The sequence below is a fragment of the Pezoporus wallicus genome, unplaced genomic scaffold, assembly GCF_028554395.1.
Source record: "Pezoporus wallicus isolate ANWC-B61680 ecotype Strahan unplaced genomic scaffold, APGP_CSIRO_Pwel_v1 contig_3817, whole genome shotgun sequence".
Classification (NCBI taxonomy): Eukaryota; Metazoa; Chordata; class Aves; order Psittaciformes; family Psittacidae; genus Pezoporus; species Pezoporus wallicus.
The window spans coordinates 724,805-739,856 of record NW_026635157.1 but is presented as its reverse complement, the minus strand read 5'-3'; the positions used below and the strand labels follow the sequence as shown (position 1 = coordinate 739,856).

The following is a 15,052-nucleotide window of genomic DNA, read 5'->3' as shown; positions in this document are numbered from 1 at the left end:
AAGGGATCTGTTTTGGATGTTATACAATTTAAATATTTAAAACTATTTATTCTCTGAGAAAACGTAAGATTCTGCTGATAAAACCTGCATTTAACCAGAAAATATACAAAAGCACCTATTAACTTGTAAAATTATTACATTTACTACTTCAAGATCTTTATACATTCACTTTAGTCTCAGTGCCTGTTTTTAACTATGAGATCACCATAGTTTAATTATGAGGTCACAACCCCTCAGTTTATTGCTATTGTTAAAATAAGCTGCTTGTTTGTAGTGAAATTCTTAAAATAGTTCAAAATCAAAGGCACTAGCTTTTTTTTTTTTTTTTTAAATTTTAACTTATGCATTCACTGAAAGCAATAAAAAAAAAAATTGCTGGTTGGCTAAGTGAAACAGTATGCAGACATCACTCATTCCTCTTCTTGGGAAGGTTGCCAAATGAAAACATATGATGAAAGTATGTCCGAAGGTGCTGGGGGGGTGACAGAGTGCAGTGCAAAAACAATAGCTGACTCTGCACATTCAAATTCCTACTTCTAGTTTTTACCCTGGATAAAATAAAACCATATTTATTGAAGTATCTGTGTATTCTGGTTACAGAAGATCTGTGGCTGACAGAAGGATTCCCAAGTCTTCAGCCCTCCCCTTCCTCTGTTGGCACAGGACAAGGTTTTGCTTTTTTAAAAAAGCATATTCAGTCAAGTTAAACAGTTTGTGAATCAACACCTAAGCCTGTGGCCTTAGAGATGTATTTTCCATTTCCCGAACTTTGAAACTCCAGCTGTGACCAAGAAAATTGCTTCACGCAAAGAACAGGAAAATAGTGAAAACAAACACAGAAGTGTAGTGCTGTCAAGAGCCTACAGCCTCAAAAAATAGGGATGGAGTGGAAGAAAGATAGCTTCCAACATGCAATTCAGAGGAAGAATTGTCCAGAATCCACCAAAATCTCTTTAATGGGAGTGGGAGGAGAGGCTGGTTCAGCCCTGTGGAATTCCTCTTTCACGTGTCTTCACTGCTAGGTAGCTTACTAGCAGTAGGGTGGGGGGAAATAGTTTAAAAACTAGCATACCCAGGAGGGCTGCACAGTCTGCATTTTGAGATGAGAAATGATCTCCATCATTTATTACGAAAAGTTTCAGTAAGGAGCATATATAATTTTATTTATTCTCACTCTGATAGTGCTGCAGGACCTTCCACTGGGTCCATACATTATTAAACTCAAGAAAGATGAAGAAGTTATTTGCCTCTTAGGCGAAAGAAAAGACCTTTGTTGGGCTGACGTGAGAGCAGACACACAATGGATAACTTTCATGGCTTAACAGACATGGTGTTAGTGTAGGAAAGAGAAAATACCCCTAGTACCTCTGACAGCACCCCCCATTCAATCACAGTGAGATTGAAAAGGTGACCAGTTCGATGACCAAACTGTGGATTTATTCTCCAGATTTGGAGAGGTTATAGCTAATTATATAAATATATATAATAGTATACATAAATAAAAAATATATTATTAATAAATATATAATAAATATTATAGCTGCCAAGGAGAGGTGCCATGCTTGACCTTGTGCTCACCACCAGGGATGGGCTGGTGGAGAATGTGATGCTCCAAGGCAGCCTTGGCTGCAGTGAACACAAGACGGTGGAGTTCAAGATCCTCAGGGCAATGAGAAGGGCATGCAGCACACTCATTGCCCTGGACTTCAAGAGAGCAGACTTTGGCCTCTTCAGGAACCTGCTCAGTAAGGTTCCATGGGATAAAGCACTGGAAAGCCCAAGACTGCTAGTTGATAATCAAGGATCACCTGATCCAAGCTCAGGAGCACTATATCCCAACAAGAAGGAAACGGGGCAAGAAGGCCAGGTGGCCTTCTATGATGGGGTTACAAAACTGAGAGATAGGGGCAAAGCAGCTGACGTCATCTACCTGGACTTGTGCAAAGTGTTCAACACTGTTCTGCACAACATCCTTGTCTCTAAACTGAAGAGACATCAATTTGATGGATGGACCACCCTATGGGTAAAGAATTGGCTGGATGGCCTCAAGCAAAGAGTTGTAGTCGACAGCTCAATGTCCAACGGGAGACGGGTAATGAGTGGTGTAACGAGGCCAGGTTGGACAGTCTTGGGTGACACGGTCTAGTGTGTGGTGTCCTTGCCCCTGGTAGGGGGGTTGGAATTAGATGATCTTAAGGTCTTTTCCAACCCTAACTATTCTATGATTATGCTCCTGGAAGGGGAAGAAAAACCCAGTGCTGAGGCTGCTAACTGCTTGAATGCCTCCCTGAGAAGTGCTGCTTCTCAACCTCATTCTCACTGGATGGCTCCAAGCTGAGAAAGCTCTCCTTTGTTCCTCAGTCTGGCCAGGCAATACACTACACTCAGCCAACGTAAGTGTGGACTCAACTTCCACAGTACAACCTGGAATTGTTTTCATTTGTCATGATGTTACCTAAAGGCAGAGCACTGGAAAAAAACAGATGTCATCTGACAAACTTGGAAGACTAGAACAATGCCTTCTCTCCTTTTTGTGACCTTTACATGCTTCAATTTCGTTTTCCAATGCTGTATAAATCATATCATTTGAAGCTTTTCTGTTGGGTTTTATCTGTCAGGTTACCATCTCAGTCTTTAAATGGGACAATACTAACTCACTGACTGGCCAGATATGCTAATCCTGCCTCATGCCATATGCCTGTCCTTCTGTCTCCTGGACTGTTAGTCCATTGTGCACCAGCTGTCTTGCAGGAAGGGGCAATGCACCTCTTAAAAACTTAATGCCTGCCTTTATTCAGACCTGTGTTTACTCCCCCAGGTTAAGGAGGGCTGCTGTAAGTCAAGGGAGAGTTCACCACAGGAAAAAAGAGGAGACCAGAATAGTGAAAGAAGGCAGATTACTCGACAGTCATGCATCAATGAGCTTCCCCCCTGCCAAGAAGAGGCACTGAAGCCAGATAAATTTGGAAATGGGGTGTATACGTTTCCATTGTCTCCTATCCTCCCGCTAGCTATCTAAACTTACTTTTAATGGGTCAGTCAGCTTTATTTTGAGTAACAGCTTTCTGCTGCAACACTCATACTTCAATAAAAGTGAACCCAGAAGGGAAGTCAACAGTTATAAGACAGTTGATATTTTGATATTTTCCTTATGTAGCAAGAATATATACGATAATAAAAAACAAAAAAAACAAAACCCCAAAACCCAAAACCCAACACCACAGATTATTTCATAGAGTTCAGGAGGATTTTAAACCAAATCCATCCTCAAAACACTGAAGACAAATTCTTGGTAAGAAACAAATTCAACAGTAAAGTAAGAGGTTAGTGTGCAGTGGGGGCAAAAATCCATACTAAAACCACATGCTACTATAGTATTTGTTACAATTACTGCTAAGAACGAGGGATGGAACTACATCCTTTCACTTACATTGCCTCTAGGCACAATGACAGGGAGAAACCATCTGTCTGAATCCCATCTTACTACCTCTACTCTTTCTTAATTGTCTATTACCCCTAGCTATTACTCGAAATAAAGTTGACTGTTATCCTGTTAATCATAGTTACCCTTTTGAACAGAAGATATCAGTCCTCTAAACTGCTACATCAAAAAAATCCCATTAAAACCTTAATTAATATCTGGACAGGCTTATTTGGAAGAGGTGTCTTTCCTTCATGTCTCTCTGAGCCCAGTGACCAAATGACCTACCATACTGTACAAGCAATAGCATTGCTGTTTCACTCGGCTGCTTATAACTGCTTCAGTCCCTATCCTTTGCATAGCTAGAATGAAACAGAAGCCTGAACTTTACTGGTTTTCTTGGCCTAAATTTACTTCTTTTACAGAATTTTTAAATCCTTTCAACATATTTTTGAGGCTTATAATACTTAAGTTATGGGATATTAAGTTGATGTAAAGATGTGATTTATTCCCTTTGTGTTTAAGATCATGCTGCTTATGCAACACAGAACAGAATGCTGTGTCTGGGAAAGACATTAAAGTAGAAATCAATCTCATTTTCTTCCGTCATACTCCACCCTTACCAATCCTTTCTACTCATTCATACCACAAGACTGTAACCTACATGGAATACTGTAACACCAGAGCTTGGGACTCATCAAATGATAACGTACTATCTCTGTAACATAAGTGTCCTATAGGGAAAACTATTACAAGTATTTCTGAAAGATTATTTTTTGTTTCTATTTTATTATGCAAAACCCGAAAAATGATATCCTCTGTTTCCAAAGTATCTCATTAGAGACAAACTCAAAAAGGCAGATACATCATCCATTTTTTGGCTGTAAAAATGTTCTGTGGGAAAAATGGTTTGAATAGATGCTGCAGCACTCAAATTCTCAATTTCCCTCTATTCTGTGTAGGCAGTAGTTAATACCAATAGGAGTTGGCTGAATTACTGACATTTGGGAAAACAACGTGAGAGGTGGAAAGAAGAAATAAAATGGGTGCAACAGATATGGGGTACATATCAGGGAGGAGAGTGAAAGACAACACAGGGCATACCTACCTCAGGCTGAACTTTTTATTGGAGAGAAGAATCAAAACAGGAACTTTCAGCCATTTAAAAGAATGAAGCTGAGGTTCTGCTGTTAAAAAATACCATTCATGTATTTTGTAAAGAAAGTTAAGTAGCACTATCAACTGGGCAACAGGATCTGAAATTTGACAAGGGCTTCTTTGGTGCCAGAGAAGTCTGTTTTGCTGCCCAAATTTTAACCCACCCACATTTGGACAGTCAGAAATGTCCTGAGAAATCATTTGTATAACCTTCTCAGCAATAAAACCCTCCAAATGTTCTGCCTGCATGGAGGAACTCCAGCATAGTACTTTCAGGGGCCTGAGCAGCCCTTCCTTGCAAGCTGCTCCTCTTGGCAGTTCATGCTGCTGAGATGTTACTTTGCAGACAGACAACGGCAATAACATAGTCCCTGAGTCTTCAATCTCAGAACTGAAATTTGGACTACAATATCCTTTGTTAGGTTATCTGACTAACTGACTAAGCAAATTAAACACAAAACCCAAGCAAGGATCAGAGGAACAATGATAGGTGGAGGAACCCTAGTAACGTAATCAGTGGGAAAACCTAATCAGTGAAAATAAGAGCACATTGAATTGCTTGTTGCCTAAAACCATACAAGGGGAAGGATGGGACCATTGTCCTTGGTGTGAAATGGAGAGTCAATGGAGAAACTCATCAGAAAACTTTGCAAATGAAAGGGTGTGACTGGCTACAGCAGCACAGGTTTGCTGTAGGAAGAAGAGCATTTTACATGAGTGTGAAACTCACGAGAGGATTTTTGAAGGGGACTATGGAAATGCATAAAGATTGTTAGGGCATGTTTAGTAGAAGGACCAAGGATGGGGAACAAACATAATCAAGATGGATTGAGGAGGAAGAAGTATGGGAAAAAAATACAGGGAAAAGGGGAAGATAGGGCCAGTTGAGTGTAAAGGTGTCTGGTTAGCAGCTTGTCTGACTGAAGTCTGAGCTTGAGGACTACAGTCTGTCCTCTGCTCTCATTAAATCTGATTTCTACCTTCTGTGTGGCTGTGCTTTCTACTCTAGATGAGTATGTATGAATGCTAAAGAGCAGGAGGAGAGGTATGATTACCAGCAGCTGGAGTGAGCTGTGAACCTCAGTGGATCCTGTTGCCAGCAACTGGAGCAGGACAGGGGTACTGCAGGCTGCTCCTGAAAAGACTGAGGATCTAAGGCTTACAGCAGCAGTGACCCATATATCACGTGTGTCATATTGTGCTAGAAGACTCCAATCTTTACTGGCAGGAGAGAAGGAGCAGGACTGGGCAACCTACGTTCCTCATGTTCATCTGACGGCTGTGGGTGTGTAAGTGGGTGCTGGTAAATGGAGTGCTTTCTCTCTGCATAGACCTGTCTTTCTGAGCAGATGTAGCATGAGTGTGTACTTGCTACCTTCTCATACAGAGACTGAATGCTTCAGAGAGCCACAACTTGGTGCAATGGCCATGACAGTGAAACAGTAACTATATTTCATTTTAGCTGATTGTCAGGACAAATATCACGTCTGTGAGGTCTTTGTGGAGAAGTCTCCCAGAATAATTTGTGAATGTTTCACCTACAGACATACTTTTATGTTAAACAAGAAAGTATCAGAATCATCATTCAATGCACTAAATAACCAGCATTACCAGCAAGTATCCTGCTCCTCTGATTAGATAAGCCACAGATTGTTTTGTTCTCTCCAGCTTTTGTGATTTTAAGCCGAGATAGCTTTGTTGCAATGTTCTTGTTTTAAATCCAACACTGATGCAGCATTCATTTATTAAAACAGAACAAAAAACAACCGTAAAAACCGCAAACAATGGACCAACCAGCCCTTCAGAAGACCAAATAAACCCTCCTACCTCCAAGCTGTAGAGATACTTGAAACTGGTTTTCTGCCTGGCTGCCTCTTCCACAGCTTGAGCTAATTTTACTGCTCCTCCACCACCAGCTGACCAGTGATTGCAGGGTACAGCATCAAATGCTCCAGACTGCTTTGCAATCTTACACACCAGATCAACCTCAGCAGCAGAGTCGGTTCTGCCAACCAAACAGTTCCATCTCATTATTTTTTTTTTAATTAGCTCTCTTTTATAACATTATATACTTAGCCTTATTCTACAATCAACAGTTGTAAAGCCAGTCTACACAGAAACGGTGCCATATACATAACGCAGTTATACACAGTATATATATGTGTTATAGGCAATTTGCGTGTAAGATTAATAGTTCCATAACAGTATATACTTTTTTTAGTGGTTTTAAAACCTTAGAAACAAGTTAGGATTTAAAGGTCTTTATATTCATAATGGAAAAAGGAAATTCTTTAATAGCTTAACTGGTCCATGCCAAAATGGATTAATATAAAAATCAAGAACAGTGTGAAATTTTAACTGTGAATTTACTCACAAAAGTAATGAAAGACTAGACTTACTTGAAGATGTTTAGAGCAACCACAACAGGAACTCCAAAGAGCTGAGCAATCTGAATCTGTTTTTGTAGATTACAGCAGCCATCAGCTACCAGCTGGAGATTCTGTGCATTTAAAAAAAAATTAATGGAAATTGTAAGATACATGAAGTCTTCTCCAGCCAAAGAATTTTCCATAAATTAAACTGAACATAAAGAGTGCTGATCATGACAGTTGCAGACAAGTAAAATGCTTCCAGACAAAAATATCTGACACTTATTAATTCACATTTCAGCTAATAAGCAACAGACAAATTTAAGTAACTAAGCAGTCCCCAAAACTTGTACATGAATGTATTGCTGTATTCTAGGACAGAAGACGACAGTGCAGCTGATGACTTGTTGCCTGTCACAATTGTGAAAGGGCTGTTAGCCTCTAGAGGTGCTAGATGCATAGTCTAATCTATATATACATACATATCCCAGAAAAAAAAACATATTACTGGGTTTCCTTATTTATTCTGTTACCCCACACTTTGTAGGCCTTAATTGTAACAACACACATATCCCTTAGTCTGATAAAACCAAAAGACCATAATTTGTCTACAGTGAACAGACAGGAAAACAAACCTCTCAAACAAGAGAATACACTCTTGTTTGAAGAGTGACACCCAACACCAAATGTGAAGCACAAAGAGATTAAACCTGTTGTTTAATGAATAGGTTAAGCTATCATTAATTTCAGGGAGTGTTTTTGACCTCTGCACCACTCTGCTCTTGTGCTTCCTTAAACGACACTATGACGGACTGAAGAGCTGAGCAGCCTGACAATTCTGTGGGTCTGGAAAAACTACTGGTAAAAAGCTATTTTTCAGCCAGCTCAGTTTCTCAGTACAATCTACCATGCAGTCACACACAGCACACACAAGAGGGATAACACTAAGTGGCTGGGGGAAGATGACATGGCTTTACACAGTCTCCCACAGCATCCTCACGGCTAAAATGAGGAAGTGTGGACTGGATGATCAGGTAGTGAGGTGGACTGCGAACTGGCTGAAGGAGAGAAGCCAGAGAGTTGTAGTCTATGGGGCTGAGTCTAGTTGGAGGCCTGTGACTAGTGGAGTGCCTCAAGGGTCAGTACTGGGACCGGTATTATTTAATATATTCATCAATGATTTAGATGAGGGAATTGAGTGTACTATCAGCAAGTTTGCTGATGACACTAAGCTGGGAGGAGTGGCTGATATGCCAGAAGGCTGTGCTGCCATCCAGCGAGACCTGGATAGGCTGGAGAGTTGGGCAGGGAGTAACTTGATGAAATATAACAAGGGAAAGTGTAGAGTCCTGCATCTGGGCAGGAACAACCCCAGGTTCCAGTATAGGTTGGGGAACGACCTGTTAGAAAGCAGTGTAGGGGAGAGGGACCTGGGGGTCCTAGTGGACAACAGGATGACCATGAGCCAACACTGTGCCCTTGTGGCTAAGAAGGCCAATGGCATCCTGGGGTGTATTAGAAGGGCGGTGGTTAGTAGGTCGAGAGAGGTCCTCCTTCCCCTCTACTCTGCCCTGGTGAGACCGCATCTGGAGTATTGTGTCCAGTTCTGGGCCCCTCAGTTCAAGAAGGACAGGGAGCTGCTGGAGAGAGTCCAGCGCAGGGCAACAAAGATGATTAAGGGAGTGGAACATCTCCCTTATGAGGAAAGACTGAGGGAGCTGGGTCTCTATAGTTTGGAGAAGAGGAGATTGAGGGGTGACCTTATCAGTGTCTATAAATATATAAAGGGGGAGTGTCACGAGGACGGAGCCAGGCTCTACTCAGTGGCAAACAATGATAGGACAAGGGGTAATGGGTACAAACTGGAACACAAGAGGTTCCACTTAAACTTGAGAAGAAACTTCTTCTCAGTGAGGGTGACGGAACACTGGAACAGGCTGCCCAGGGAGGTTGTGGAGTCTCCTTCCCTGGAGACATTCAAAACCCGCCTGGACGCATTCCTGTGTAACATTATCTAGGTGTTCCTGCTCTGGCAGGGGGATTGGACTAGATGATCTTTCGAGGTCCCTTCCAATCTCTAACATACTGTGATACTGTGATACTTGTTGGCAATGCCTGTTAAAGGTGTTCACTGAATGTCAGCGTTAGAGCATGCTATTGTCAAACATGAGGGTGCACACCATCCATCCAGAAGAACAAGTTCTGACTCTCCATACACCATGTTAGTATGTCCCTTTAAACAAAAACTTCTCCTGAAGTTTTGTAATAGCTTCTCTTACCTCTTCTGTGTATTCTTTCTTCAAGGGGGCACCAGCAGTTACCTGGAATAATAAACAATCGAGATCATCACAGATTGACACTTGTCATAATCCTAATTGATCACAAGCGCGCTTTTGCTTACTTTTCATCCTGCCAGTCAGGCCATAACATTGCGTGCAACATCTCAGCTCAACTGTAGCTTCTTTTTTATTCCAATAAAACTAACACATGGAGAAAATCAACACTTCCTACTGTATTTGAATATCAAGATACAGGTAGTAATTCAGCAACTAGTTGTAAAAGACTTATTAGAGGGGAGGTAATTGGATCCCATGCTTAACAATGCACCAGCAGAGCAAAGACAATGAACAGCAACCTCCAACAGCTGGCTGAAGGAGTAACAGTTACACAGCTGTCTAGAAGAACATCATCTTTGGGTGTCCTGTAATTAGTGCCCATAACAAGGAGCTGAATGCAAATAATTTACCCTGCTGGAAAGCACAAAGGTACACAGATAAAGAGTACCATCAGAGTACTATTCTGAATCTACAAGGACCTCAATACATTGATCCCAGGTACTGGACTTAGTCACTTTGGTTTTGGTCCATTTCATAGCTAATCTCCCAGTGAAAATATCTGGTACTCTACATGCCCCTATGATACATTATGTAAAAAAATGAAAGCTTGATACTTCTAAAGATACAGATCAGACAGAAGTAGAAACAGTTATTAAGACATTTAAGTTCTATTTTTTGCTAGATTAAATGATACACACATGACAATACATCTGCATTGGTAGGTATGGAAGATTATCAGTAAAAATGAAGAAAACTTGCATTAAAACTGGACTAAAAATGTAAGAAGTTACATATCAAACTGAAACACTGAAAAAGGACAACTCAGCTTTAGCGCTAAGAAATGATTAGCTCTAAGGGAGACTATGCATTCCAAAATTTTGTGGCTGTGGAAACAGCTCTGGCATTTTCACCCAGTGAGACTGTTTCCCTGGTAGCATCACCTCTTGCATGCTGCTGGACAGATGAAAGTGTGTCTGTCTGCGTGACTGAGGAGTACTTCTACAATCAGTAATCTGTACAAGCCTCTTCATGGTTTAAATAGCAAAAACCAATATACTGGTGACTTTTGGTACACTGGGAAAACACTTGCAAAATTTTATCAGTTACCTCAGTATCCCTGAGGGAATTAAACTGAGCATATTGGAAGGACAGAAGGATTTCCATTATTGCAGTGAAACAAATCACAAAACCTTCCCTAAGAATGTTCACTACTTCTACGTGCATACTGCAACCCAAACCTTTCAAATTCCTCCTGAGCTGCCAACTTTTCCAGCCTTTGACTACTGGCTGGGAAAGTGCTGAGTTTGTAAGCTGAGTGTGCTTACAAACACTATTTCAAAAGGCAGGGAAAAGAATACATATACGTATTACAGCTTTTTATTTCATGCAAGCAAATTAGCAAGATTTAATACTTCTACAGAGTTCTTTCATCCCTCCTCTTTCACCTGTGTCTTCCCATTCCTGCATAGAGGTAACTTCTATATAATGAGGTAACTCAAGAAGGATATCTAAATACTGGCCCACAGGCTACCCCCAGTATTTCTTAAACCAAGATATTTCATTTATTTCAAACATCAGCAACAATTTTATTCTCTAAAAAGGTGCAAAAACTTACATTTGGCCCGCCTCCATGCATCTTCAAAGCCCTCACTGTAGCAACAAGTACAACCACACTGGGAACTAAGCCAGAAGCTCTGCATTTGATGTTGAAGAATTTCTCCATCCCAATGTCAGCACCAAAGCCAGCCTCAGTTACTGTTAAACATTACAAAAACAAAACAAAACCACACATAAAACATGCTTTCAGTTAAACACTGGGAGATATTTCTACTTCAGCATACAGTGCACTTAAATATACACTAGTACTCAGTTTTGAATGAACTTTCAAATAGAGGTCTATTTACATTACTGAGTCTGATTAAAAAACTATTCCCACCTCAGAAATAAATTACTTTATTCTTGATATACACAATATGTCATCAGAAGAAGTCACATGGGGGGAAAACCCCCAAGAAATCCAAAATAGTTTGAATCAAAGTATTTTAAAAACATCTAGTCCTCTACAATGGCTGTTTCTGTGTAATTACATTTATTTTAAATGTCTTACACAAGTAAGACTCCCTTATATTATTCCTCCTCTCTTGATTTCACTAATGATATGCTTCTATCACAACTAATGGGCCTAAATTCTCCTAGGTTTGCAGAACTTCTGATGATTTCTTGCTTTTGTGAAGAGGATGCTTAATTAAAACAGCAGCTACTGCCATGTCTCAGTGTTGAAGATACTATTAAATAGTGAATTTTATAGTGGAATTTTGCACCAAAGTCAGACATTAGTGTAATATGACCCAGGAGAAAAATGGGTACAGAATTAGGATACACCTGGCACAATATTTTTAGCGGATCTACAAATAAAAGAGAAGCTAATCTCTATTAAACCACATCAGTCTCTTCAATGACTTTTTTTAAATATCTATTATTTCAATTATCTCTTTCAAAATCCAAATTTCTTTTCATGAGACAAATTACAAGCACACAGTAATTTAAAAAAAGATAAAAAAATCACGGGATTAAGTCTTCTGTTGGTTGAAAATTTGCCAATGTAACTATTTCCCACCAGAACAAACTGAAAGAGGTGGGTTCAGCGTGTACTGCTGGAAGATTTGAAGGGATTTTCAGGCAGGGTGGGAAAACAGCTTGCTCCTGAGGCTTCTGGACCCGACTCTAAGCAGGGCTGGTAACATGCATTTATAATCCCAATCAGCTTGCAAAACTAGTAAATTTTCTTTTCTTTCTCGCACTCATGACAGCAGTTTTAACTCTCATGCTTAGGATCAGAGGGGACCACAAACAGCTGATTGAACATTTTGGGGCTGGAAATCTTCAGCAGGGTTGAGGAGGAGGAGGCACAGATCTGCTCTGCTGCTGTGGGAGGAAGTATCTTTCTGTTGGCAGCCAATGCGCTTTAGGAAGTTCCAGCCTTTGTACATTTGTCCTTGCCCCACTGGTCCCTTTCCACCTCTTCTTCGTTTTGCACACGCTGAAACAATTGCCTGTGTAGCTCTGCTCAGAAGGAGGAAACGGCTGGGGGGAGGAAGGAAGAAGTAGCAAACAAGGGGGTGGCTGCGCGAGAGCAGAGACCTCTTGAAATAGCAATATGGCGAGTGTCATGATTAACATTCTCCAAAATCATTGTAATAAGTATATTATCTTTTACTGAACAGCCCTGAGAAAGAGACATACCACACATGGAAACAAAAAAAAAGAGGTTAACACAAACACAATAATTCACAGGAACAAAGCTAATGCCAGGATAAGTCATATTAAAAGCAGAGCCAGGGATCACATGACTGCTTTCCAGTAACCCCCATTCTTCTCCTCTGGTCTCTTCTGTGGTACAGGGTGATTAATGAGACCTCTGAGTCACGAATATATAACCATGATCAATCTTTAATATAAACAATAGATAAACTACCAAGTACTTGAGAGGGTGGGAAAATAATTTGTCTCTTAGCAATTGCCAGCTTATACACATAGCAGTCTCCTAACATTTCCAAACAGAGTTTCCAGGGAGTTAATCTTTTTCATGCCAAGCCTTTTAGAATTATAGAATAGTTAGAGTTGGAAAGGACCTTAAGATCATCTAATTCCAACCCCCCTGCCATGGGCAGGGACACCTCACACTAAACCATGTCACCCAAGGCTCTGTCCAACCTTGAACACCACCAGGGATGAAGCATTCACAACTTCCCTGGGCAACACATTCCAGTGCCTCACCACCCTCACAGTAAACAACTTCTTCCTTACCTCCAGTCTAAACTTCCCCTGTTTAAGTTTGAACCCATTACCCCTTGTCCTATCACTACAGTCCCTAGTGAAGAGGCCCCCCCCAGCATCCCTATAGGCCCCCTTCAGATACTGGAAGGCTGCTATGAGGTCTCCACGCAGCCTTCTTTTCTCCAGGCTGAACAGCCCCAACTTTCTCAGCCTATCTTCATACAGGAGGTGCTCCAGTCCCCTGATCATCCTGGTGGCCCTCCTCTGGACTTGTTCCAACAGTTCCATGTCCTTTTTATGTTTAGGATACCAGAGCCGCACACAATACTCCAGGTGAGGTCTCACAAGAGCAGAGTAGAGGGGCAGGATCACCTCCTTTGACCTGCTGGTCACGCTCTTTTGATGCAGCCCAGGATATGGTTGGCCTTCTGGGCTGCGAGCGCACACTGAAGCTGGCTCATGCTCATTTTCTCATCGACCAACACCCCCAAGTCCTTCTCCACAGGGCTGCTCTGAATCTCTTCTCTGCCCAACCTGTAGCTGTGCCTAGGATTGCTCTGACCCAGGTGCAGGACCTTGCACTTGGCATGGTTAAACCTCATGAGGCTGGCATCAGCCCACCTCACAGGCGTGTCAAGGTCCCTCTGGATGGCATTCCTTCCCTCCAGCGTATCAACCGAACCACACAGATTGGTGTCATCGGCAAACTTGCTGAGGGCGCACTCAATCCCACTGTCCGTGTCAGCGACCAAGATGTTAAACAAGACCGGTCCCAACACAGATCCCTGAGGGACACCACTTGTTACTGGTCTCCAGCTGGACATTGAGCCATTGACCACAACTCTTTGCGTGCGGCCATCCAGACAGTTCTTTATCCACCAAGTGGTCCATCCATCAAATTGATGTCTCTCCAATTTAGAGACAAGGATGTCATGCGGGACAGTGTGGAAGGCTTTGCACAAGTCCAGGCAGATGACGTCAACTGCTCTACCCCTGTCCATCAGTTCTGTAGCCCTACCATAGAAGGCCACCAAACTGGTCAGGCAGGATTTCCCCTTGGTGAAGCAAGGGGAAGTTGTTTGGGTTTTGAAGGGTCAGTTTTCCTCAGAGAAAGGTGGATTGCAAGTCTACCTTTTAGTGAGAGAAAAGTGAGATGCCAGCCTTCCAGGAAGCACAGCAACTGCTCACATAGCATTCACAGCTCTCACGAAGGTGTTAGCCACCCTTCAGACAGTCTAAACAGCCATGGAAAATGCTGAGAAAAATTGTGCAGTGCACTTACCTGAGTAGCTATGCGTATTTTTCTATTCTTTGCAATGATTTCCTTTGATGTAGAGGGAAAAATGCACATTTTCCAAAACAACCCAAATCACATCTCAATATCCAAAAAGCTAACAGAACACCGATGTTCACTGAGGAGAGTGCTGCAACATGGAGAATGGGATTTCTTCATTTGAAACAAAGGAAAGGGAGACCAACACCAGTGCTTTCTCCAGTGTGCGGAAGGAAACAGGATGTAGTAGAAAAGCTGCCTGGATGAAAGTTGCAACTACATTTTATCCCCTCCAAGGAATAGTGAGAAGATAGAGTAATATGCCAAGCTATTATACTTTAAAATCTTTGTGCTAAAACACTTAATACAATTACTTTCAGATTGTTTCCTGCTTTCAAATGGAAGAGTCAATGAAAAACAAATACAGACTACAAAAGGGAAGTTTCAAGCTAGTCAACATTTAGAGATTATGAGATAAAACAGCTAATAACTTTAAATGTAACAACAGAAATTTAAAGTGATACAAGCACTCACCTATTTCAGTTATTTCATTTACACAGTTTGCCAACAGAAGGCGATTAGAAATTACAGGTGAACTGATACAGATTTTTGGGAACAAATGTATACCTAGGCAGATGTGGTCTGTTGTACCTCAAGTGAAAGACAGTTTAACACAACCACTATTATCTGCCCACACAGTCTTTACCCAGCTTCAGTT

General features: G+C 41.4%; 1 protein-coding gene across 6 annotated transcripts in view; it reads right to left on the bottom strand.

The window, feature by feature from the left end:
• The window catches only part of MTHFD1L (methylenetetrahydrofolate dehydrogenase (NADP+ dependent) 1 like), a 154,396-nt gene that overhangs the window by 57,058 nt on the left and 82,286 nt on the right, over positions 1–15,052 (bottom strand). For 5 of the 6 annotated variants that reach the window (XM_057405784.1, XM_057405727.1, XM_057405733.1 and 2 more), the window contains 4 exons: positions 10,900–11,039; positions 9,228–9,269; positions 6,979–7,079; positions 6,407–6,584 (listed from right to left, as the gene is read on the bottom strand). In XM_057405784.1, coding sequence (XP_057261767.1) covers positions 6,407–6,584; positions 6,979–7,079; positions 9,228–9,269; positions 10,900–11,039 — 461 coding nt within the window. Of the gene's footprint in view, positions 1–6,406; positions 6,585–6,978; positions 7,080–9,227; positions 9,270–10,899; positions 11,040–15,052 lie in introns of those variants that run through there. The other variant, XM_057405714.1, reaches the window with a different exon arrangement.